The sequence below is a fragment of the Prionailurus viverrinus genome, chromosome E2 (assembly GCF_022837055.1).
Source record: "Prionailurus viverrinus isolate Anna chromosome E2, UM_Priviv_1.0, whole genome shotgun sequence".
In the NCBI taxonomy this organism is placed as follows: Eukaryota; Metazoa; Chordata; class Mammalia; order Carnivora; family Felidae; genus Prionailurus; species Prionailurus viverrinus.
Window position 1 is genome coordinate 57,107,589 of NC_062575.1, and position 9,955 is coordinate 57,117,543.

General features: G+C 42.9%; 1 protein-coding gene across 1 annotated transcript; it reads right to left on the reverse strand.

Moving 5' to 3' along the window:
- Positions 1 to 8,035: 8,035 nt before the first annotated feature.
- Positions 8,036 to 8,968, reverse strand: LOC125153789 (vomeronasal type-1 receptor 2). Its single transcript, XM_047837309.1, has one exon. The coding sequence runs from the start codon at positions 8,966 to 8,968 to the stop codon at positions 8,036 to 8,038; it is 933 nt and encodes a 310-aa protein (XP_047693265.1).
- Between the last annotated feature and the right edge of the window lie 987 nt (positions 8,969 to 9,955).

A 9,955-nucleotide genomic window follows, 5' to 3' on the forward strand; every position in this document is an offset into this window, starting at 1 on the left:
AGGTGATTACTGCACATTCAGCAAAAAATAGGTGCAGAAAAATGTAACCACCCAATGCCATTAAAATGAGTAAGCAGCACGGGCTTATCCCAGCCTTCTAGAATCTGCCCATTGACTCATCTGATCCATGTGCTTTTATTTGTAGGAGATCGTTTTATATTTTTCTGATGGATGTTGTTCGTCCTTTATATCCCTACTAGAGGTTGGGGGGAGAGATCAATGTTATAAATTATGCTAAAGAATTTCCAACTCCCCTACACTTCCAAATTAATAGTGAACAACAACCAAAAAAACGAAAAACATCCGGTGGTTTCTAATGCAAATTATTGTCATGGTGTTCTTCCTTTTACTTGTATCTCTTTGAAAATCCTTCCCAGGAACTTTGGCTGAATATCTCTACTCATAATTTAATGATGCTGCAGGCCAGGTGTCTGAAAATGGGGAACCCTTCTTTCTGGGGTAGAAAAATTTCTCGGGGGATCAGAAAATAGGATAAGATAGCAGAGTTTCATTCCCAGTCCCACAGATATTTCCTGCTCCCTCCATGGGACATCCTGTCTGCCTCCAGGGAGAAAGGACGAGTTTTTCCTAAACACTGCAACAGTCTTTGGAAATAACTACAAACTTGTAATTGTTTCTCAGTAATTAACAACTGGGGGTGGGGGGAGTTTTCAAAAATATTCTCTGATCCTGATACCTGGACACAGAAAAAGTGAAGCAAAAGGCTTAACATTTGCTGAAAGGATTCTGTCTTTCAGGATAGAATCTGTGGTACGTGAATCCCTTTCAGTATTTGGTTGTCCATTCCTGGAGGCCCTTTATGAGCTCCACATTCATTAGCTAAAAACCACCCAACTACAGGAGCACAAGTGAACAGATGATCAAAGATCCTTCAGAACCGCTGGTCTGCATCCCCTTCCTACTCCCCTCTCTTCCATTAGGTTTACCCACCATGGTCCACACTCAGGAAGGTGACTCCTTATCTATATTCACCAATATCCAGTCATTTATGTGAGTGAGTCCTGGGTGTTGCACACACGTGTGGGATTCCAGTCACAGAGCCCTGGTCACAGTGCCCCTTGACTAACACACGTGTGAGCCCAGAGGAGATGCTCAGTAAGAACCACTCTGGTGAATAAATGCGTGTTGTTCCCCCAGTAAAGTGAGACTCCAAGTGCTGCTTCCTGTAAGTCACTGTTGGGGTTTGGAGCCACCAGCCCAGAAAGAATTCTTGAGACGTCTTTGGTACAAAAAGGTGGTTTTATTAAAGCACAGGGGCAGGACCTGTAGCAGGAATTGCTGCACTGGAGCTGTGAAGAGTGACTCTTCACTCCCTTCGGGTTGGGAGGGGGTTGGGGATAGAGTAAGTCTCTAAGGAATTTTGGAAACGAGGTTTCCAGGACCTTGAGGGGCTAGCTACTGTTAGGAAAAGGTCGTTTATTACTGTGTAGTAAAACTTGAGTCACGAGACCCCTCAAATGTGTAACACAGGGCCATAAGCTTGGAGTATGATTGCCAGCCTATATCTTCGGGGGTAGAGCTAAGGGACGTTTCCAAAGGAATTTTGATTAATTATAGGAGACTTCTGGGATCCTGTGGGGCCAGGCTAAGATTGCCTTTGCCCTTAGCAAAGTGTCCTCATGGAGGAGTTGAGTTCCCAGCAGAAGGTTACTCTGCCTGTCTCAAGGACTTGTTCACAGGTTGTAAGTTGTAAGGAAACTTTTCATTTGCCTTTGTTTCCCACATCATTAACTTTTCATCTTCCAAAAGGGCAGCAAAGAAAGTGCTCTTTCCAGAGAGTGACAGGTGGTCTTCACGGAGAACCATCCATGAGTTTCTGTTTTGAGATATGATGGTTGGATGTAAATGGCTGTCAGTTTGAAACTTTCTTGGGATCTTCCCTGGTGAAATCTGAAACAAGCCCTTGTACTGAGGGCAGGGAGAGTTGAAGAAAGGGGCAGACCACTCAGGGCGGTAGGTGGCAGTTTTAAGAAGCAAAGGGTGCTTTTATACCAGACTTGTCTTGAACAGCAACAAGATGAATGGATCCCCTCACCCCTGAAATGCAAGTCACTGTGTGTTCAGGAGGGAGGGTTGTTGTAATAGAAAGTTTACACAAGACTCTCCTTCCTGTACCTGAAGGGGGCATATCGTTTACACCAAAGAGAGCTCTCTCTCAGTTGTTTCCGATATTACTGAGACGTTGTTGGGGCAGTCTAGTTTTGTTCTTGAATATTACGCTTCTATTTGTCAAGAATTTGGGCACCCTTTAAAGTTGTTAGTCATGTAGTTCAAGAGGGAATTTAAAGAGGGAATTTCAGTTTGGGGAGCCAAAGAGCCTCTCTAGTTCAGGCATCAGTTTTGGCAAAAGGTAAGTAGCAAGATAATAATTGACTTCCAAAGGCAGTGTAGCTAGTAGTATTGAGAGGGAGTCCATAAAACAAAGCCCCAAGGGGGGCCCTCAGGTGGGTGATGCCTCCCTTTGCCAGAGGTTCTGGATCATAAAATAATCAGTCCGGGGTGCTTAGGTGGCTCAGTTGATTAAGCATCTCACTTTGGCTCAGATCATGATCTCATTGCTGGTGAGTTAGAGCCCTGTGTTAGGCTCTATGCTGACAGCTGGGAGCCTGAGGCCTGCATCAGATTCTGTGTCTCCATCTTTCTCCCTCCCTCCCCCCCCCTCCACTTGTGCTTCATCTCTCTTTCTCTCAAAAATAAATAAGCATTAAGGGGAAAATTTAAAAAAAATGAGTCCACCATTTATTTTTTTTTCAACTTTTTTTTTTTTTTTTTTTTTTTTTTTTTTGGGACAGAGAGAGAGAGAGCATGAACGGGGGAGGGGCAGAGAGAGAGGGAGACAGAATCGGAAGCAGGCTCCAGGCTCCGAGCCATCAGCCCAGAGCCTGACGCGGGGCTCGAACTCACGGACCGCGAGATCGCGACCTGGCTGAAGTCGGACGCTTAACCGACTGCGCCACCCAGGCGCCCCTAGTCCACCATTTATAGTAATAGGTATTTACCCAAAGGATACAAAAATACAGATTCCAAGGGGCACATGTACCACGATGTTTATGGCAGCACCATCATTGATAGCAAAATTATGGAAAGAGCCCAAATGTCTGTTGACTGATGAATGGATAAAAAAGGTATGGTATATGTATGCAATAGAATATTATTTAGTCATCAAAAAGAATGAGATCTTGCCATTTGCAATGATGTGGATGGAAAGTAGAGTGTACTGTGCTAAGTGAAATAAGTCAGAAAGACAAATACCATATTATTTATTCATATGTGGAATTTAAGAAACAAAACAAATGAACATATTGGGGGGGAGGGGAAAACAAACCAAAAGAGAATTAAAAAAAATTTTTTTTAATGTTTATTCATTTTTGAAAGACAGAGACAGAACACAAGCAGGGGTGTGGTGGAGAGAGGTGGGGGGGGACACAGAATCTGAAGCAAGCTCCAGGCTCTGAGCTGTCAGCACAGAGCCCAACGTGGGGCTCGAACTCACGAACCATGAAATCATGACCTGAGCCAAAGTCGGGTGCTCAACCAACTGAGCCACCGAGACGCCCCCAAAAGAGACTCTTAATGATAGAGACCAAACTGAAGGTTGATGGAGGGGAAGTGGGTGGGGGATGGGCTAAATGGATGATGGGTCCTAAGGATGACATGTGTTTGGATGAGCACTGGGTATTGTATGTAAGTGATGAATCACTGCAACTCACTCCTGAAACCAATATTGCACTGTATGTTCACCAGAATTTAAATAAAAATGTGAAAAAAACAAACATTGGGAGAAAAAAAAAAAAGAATCCGCCCACTTCCCCTAACTTCTGGAAGAGTAGGGCAGTATAAACTGACCTCATTGTTCCAAAAAGCCTTAAAGTGAAAACAGGACTCAGAGTTTCACCAGGGCTTTATTCACCACAGTCACGGACAGAAGACTCAATCCCTATCTGGGCTATTGGGACAGAAGCGCTTGGTGTTCACAACAAACACCCTCTCTCTACTGTGGAAAAGAGGACGTGGCATGTGAAGACCTTCACGATATGTTCTGACCCCCCCTAGGTGCCAAGATACAGTCGAGTTTTGGGGATCATCCCAGGCTGTATGGGGTGGGGAAGCAGAAGCATATACCATGTGCACTTCTGCTGAAGAGTCTCTCGTATAAAGAGCTAGAAGATCTGGAGTAGCCCGATCAGCTCCACCCGAAGTTCATATTGGCTTTCTTTTCCCTTCACTGTGAGTTCTGCCCTAATAGGACCAGCTTAGTTCACTTCGTTTATGGGGCTCCCCTGCCCCCGACATGAGCCAAGGGGTTTAAGTCTTGTGTGGGTCAGGAGTGGCAGCAAGATCATGTTCCCCACCAGGGCAGACAAGGGGACTGATGTAGTTGGATGGGGGTCTCCTTTTCACTCTGGAGCCTGGGCTGCCTGCTACCTCTTGTTTCTCTGAGCACCTGACAGCACACGGGATCAGAAGCTGCTTTCCCTCTGTCCCCACTCCTTTAGTTTTGCTTGACCTCTCAGACCTCCATGCTTTCTCCCTGCACTTAGCACATCCTCCCTCTGGGTGCCACTCAGGATGGTGACTTGGGCAACAGAACTACACAAGTTTGAGATCCTTTCCCTCCTCAGAATTCCCAAGCATCTCCAGCTTTTTCCTTAAGCTTGCAAAATTGGAGGGAGGGGTCTGGGGTTCCAAGGGACTGAGTGCCCTTGCCAGTAAGCCTGCTAAACCGGAGGGAGGGGTCTGGGGTTCCAAGGAACTGAGTGACCACCCTTGCCAGTAAGCGAGGCACTACCAGATGCAGCTCTTTTTTATTTCTCGTAGCTTGGGGGCTGCTTGCAGCTCAGCCACATGAAGTGATTGTGCAGCAAAACCTTGGATGCCAAGTAACTTGTTCTGTGAGTGTTCTGCTAGATAAGCAAACCTTTCTAATACACTTCAACTTGATAAACAAGTGATGTCTTGCACACAAGTAGTTGGTGATGCTTGGTGTCACATGATCACAACTGAGCCAATAGTGCTCTCTCTCTCTCTGTGTGTGGGATTGTGGGTGATCATCTCCCTTGCCTGGATGCTTGGTCTCAAGCTGTGGTGTTTGGCAGAAGTCAATGATTTTTCAGAATGTTGGAAGGTGCCCACGACTGGCACTAGTGTATTTTTTGTCACTCCAAAGCACTTATGGACAGTCCTTTGCTTTTCTATACAAAATGAGCTTAGGAATGCTTTGCTTCATTCTAGGTCAGGCTGCCTGCAGATATAGACCCTTTCCTCTGATGCCTTATTGCCAGTTACATTAAATGCAGTATATGAAAAGCTTATTAATACTGTAGTGCAGTGAACATCCGTGCAGTGTATACAATAGCCCCCCTGCAGAGAAAGATTCTATTGTGCTAATAGATAACCCTCCTCCCTCTTGTCTCCCTCACACCAGCCATGAAGGTTTGCAAGGGTAAGTGTAGGTTGATTTGTTTATTTTTCTTTATATTTTATGTTTTCTTTATTTTGTTTTTTTTTAATTTTTTTTATTTTTTATTTTATTTTTTTAACGTTTATTTATTTTTGAGACAGAGACAGAGCACGAATGGTGGAGGGGCAGAGAGAGAGGGAAACACAGAATCGGAAGCAGGCTCCAGGCTCTGAGCCATCAGCCCAGAGCCCAACGCGGGGCTCGAACTCACAGACCGTGAGATCGTGACCTGAGCTGAAGTTGGAGGCTTAACCGACTGAGCCACCCAGGCGCCCCTGTTTTCTTTATTTTGTATTACAGTATTGTAATAATCATTAATAAGAATATTTTTGGGTTGTGGAACCAATCATCTGAATTGTCATTATTTTTTATGGGGAAGTTCACTTGATATGCAAATGTTTTGGATTACAAGCATGTTTCTGGAATGAATTATGCTCGCAAACCAAGGTTTTACTGTATTTTGATTCACTCCAAGTTTTACCTCAAGTTTGGGGGCTTTGCCTTCCCTCTTGCCAGGTGGTAAATGGACAAACAAAGCTCTTACAGGCTGCTTGGTTCAGTCCTGCCGCTCACCCTCCAGCCTCATCACCGTGGAGGATGTGGAGACTCTTCTGCAACTTTACCCACATCGGTGAAGAGAGCTAGCTACCAGTTTCAGGAGACTTTCTCCCGTCCCCTAACCAGCCCCACAAAGGGCCTTGTCATTATCTCTTCCAGAAAATCTCTCTCCCTCTTCTATCATTCCCCTTAGCAAAACTGTCAAGAAGCATGGAGAGTTTTCCATTTTATCCTATTTGCCAACCAACAAGTTACCTGTCAGTTTCATGGATACTGGCAGAAGGCATGAATCTCTGGGTGGGAGATACAAGGCTTATCATTGCAAAGAAATGTTAAAAAGCTGGGAAGATGTAAATATGTTAGTGTTGAAATGTCCTTATGTTTTCCAGGTAGAAGTTAAAGATACTAAATAACTTGGCACTTTGACTAGTTTTTAAGTCTGTTGTGGGGCACCTGGGTGGCTCAGTCAGTTAAGCATCCAACTCCTGGTTTTGGTTCAGGTCATGATCTTGTGGTTCATGGGTCTGAGACCCGCATCAGGGTCTGGGCTGATGGTGCGGAACCTGTTTGGGACTCTCTTTTCCTCTCTCTCTGCCTTTCCCGCATCTCTCTCTCTCAAAATAAATAAATAAACTTCAAAAAAACCCCTAAAAGTTTGTTGTAATATCTGGGTTAAAAACGAAGAGATCGTGAATATTACAATCTCTAAAGAAAAAGGATAAATTGTACAATAATTTAAAAATTAACACAAAAGGGGCACCTGGTTGTGGCTCAGTTGGTTAAGCGTCCACATCTTGATTTCAGCTCAGGTCATGGTCTCATGAGATTGAGCCCCACATAGGGCTCTGAGTTGACAGAGCCTGTTTGGGATTCTCTCTCTCCCTCTCTCTCTGCTCCTCCCCCACTGTTTCTCACACACTCTCTCTCTCTCAAAACTAAATAAATGTAAAAAAAAAAAAATGAAAACACGAGAGAAGTAAGCTAGAATAAGAAAGTAAAACATGTCGTTGGGAGCCCACAACATTTATGTAAAGCAAACCATAAAAATATGCATCATATCAAATTGTTCTTGTTAAAATCAAACATTGTTGTATATACAATTGGACATGTATTAAGAGATAGAGCTAAAACATAAGGAATATAGTAGAAAACTGAAAAGCATGCGACTTCACCCACTTAATCAACCAGCATGGTGAGATAAATATCAGATTAAAAAGAATTTAAAGAAAAGGCAGTTTGCAGTTATTGGACTAAGAATTATTTTAATGTTCCTGAATGTGCAATTATCCAATATTATTTGATGGAGAAGATATTAATCTGGCAACATATACATAGAAATATACCACAGTCTTCCCTTATCCACTCGGGATATGTTCCAGATTCCAGATCCAGTGGATGCTTGAAACTGCAGATAGTACTGAACCGTATACATATGATATTTTTTCCACACATACATATCTCCTATCTATGATGCAGTTTAACTTATGAGTCAGATGTGGTAAGAGATTAATAATGAGTAATAATAAAAATTATAACAATATACTGTAATAATACTGTGAATCTGGTCTCTCTCTCTCCCTCTCTCTCCCCCTCTCTCAAAATATTGTGCTGTCCTCACACTTCTTATGATGATGTGAGACAAAATGTTTACGTGATGAGATGAAGTGAGGGGAATGAGGTAGGCCTGTGATTTAGCGCTAGGCTGCTATGGGGCTTCTGACCATAAATCAGAAGGAGGATTGTCTGCTCGTGGGCTGCCGTTGACCACATGGAACACAAACTGCAGAGGGTGAGACCTTGGATAAGGAGGTGCTACTGTATTTTAACTTGATAACTATACCACATTTCGTTTATAATTGCTCTGGATGTTTATTTAGGAGAAGCTCAGTTTGTCTCGTTTACCCCTCTCTCATAATATGAATATTTCATAAATGTGCTTGCACATTGAAAGGGGTTAATAAATAACCACTGTGAATAGGCATATAACTTACATATTTATGATAAGTTTAGGGGGTTTTGTTTCCATATCCAGGCAGAATAGAGGGTGGACACTCTGGGGTCATGTCTCATGAGGATGTAGGGGCTGAGAGTAGGAAAACACATAGTGAGCAGTGTAGAAGTGTTCCTCAGCCACAGACTGGAGTTGTTAAAAACTGACAAACTCATGTGGAAGATAGAGGACAGCATCCATGAAGAAAGGAAGAAGAACGCCAGCACAAGGATGCTTCGGGTGGCTCTGCTCTCAGGGGAGGATCTGGGGGAGAGATTGTTCCTATGAATGTATTGGACCCGCTGCTTGTGGCTGTGCAGGGTGAAAACCATGGAGCCGCTGGCCCAGAGCATGAGCCCCAAACAGAAACCATCATGGGATAATAGCAATGGCACATAGAATGACTCTGTGATTTTGTCGTAAGATATCGCGTAACAGTAGTCCTGATCTATTTTCTTTGTGATGTTTATGTTATTCCTTTTGCCAGTTAGATGAAAAGGAACCACAATACTTCGCACTATATTCAAGACCCAGCAGAAGATGTTGGAGGTGCCCACGTACTTGGGAGCTTTTATTTTAAGCTGTGCCCACCTGGAGTCCCCAGGACTGATCATGATCACCTGGAAGACAGTCAAGAGGCAGGTGGTTTCAATGGCCACATCCCTGCCCACTCTGTGAACAAAGAAAACAAGTTTGCATCCAAAATCATCGAGAAAATGTGTCAACCCAAAAGATGCCATTGTTTGAGGGATTCCTTTAGAAAAAATAACTAAGAGGTTGGCTACAGTCAGATACCTAAGAATCAAGTCTGTGCACCTAAGCTTGTATCCTGTCAAATAAAGGAAGAGATAATAGTAAAAAACACAGAAATTCCCCAGAAGTCCAACTGTAGTTTGTAAGAAAAAGATCATTGCCATTGTCAAATCCCCGGTGGTCATTCTGTAAAATCCCAGGGAGTGAAATTCTTCTTCTGAGCCAGGTCCCTGCATGGGAACAGGAGGTGTGAGGCACGTGTGTCACATTGGTTAAAATCCAATGTTCTCCACTTAACTTGAGTTCCCACTTAAAAATAATTATTTAGAATATTTACTTTTTAACAAGTTTCCAAGGGCTGAACTTAGAACACTAGAAGAGCTTTTTACGTAACATAGATCATTGCTATGAAGGCTGTGTATGTAGTACATTCTGTATTCTTCATAAGTTGTTGAGAGTCAGTATTTTCATGGAAAAGATAAGGAGGCAGAGAAAGCTTGGTGATTTGTCAAATTCAAATGTTTTGACATTTGAATGGGAATGGGGAGATTAGAACCTGACTGGGCTGGTATGATGGCAGTGCCTTTAAACACAGTGCTGTTTTAACAAAGCTAATTAGACGTATTCTTCAAAATACAGGTGTATAGGGGCACCTGGGAGGCTTAGTCGCTTGAGCATCCAACTTTTGATTTTGGCTCAGGTCGTGACCTGAGGATATCTGCACTGAGTGTGGAACCTGCTTGGGATTCATTCTCATTCTCATTTCTCTCTCTCTCTCTCTCTCTCTCTCTCTCTCTCTCTCTCTCTTTCAATCTCTCATTGAATAAATATTAAAAAAAAAAAATACAGGTCTATAGGTATGCCTGAATGGCTCAGTTGTAAGAGCATGTGACTCTTGATCTGGGAGTTGTGAGTTAGAGCCCACATCAGGTGTACAGATTACTTAAATAAATAAACTTTAAAAAACATTCAAAATACAGGCATATATTCAGACATTCTCATACCTTGTGATCTTATTTTAGATAAGTAGTATTTTTTCTAACATTTTTTCATTTATGTTTAAAGATTTCTTGTGTGGACCACTAACAATAATGAATATTTAAATATCTCAATCAAATGTAGACTCACTGACTGTAGTATAATTCTAGGGACCTGCTCCATGACAAATTGTG

Coding starts and splice junctions, on each gene's coding strand:
- LOC125153789 (XM_047837309.1), bottom strand. CDS start 8,968: ATGACCACCGGGGATTTGACAATGGCAATGATCTTTTTCTTACAAACT.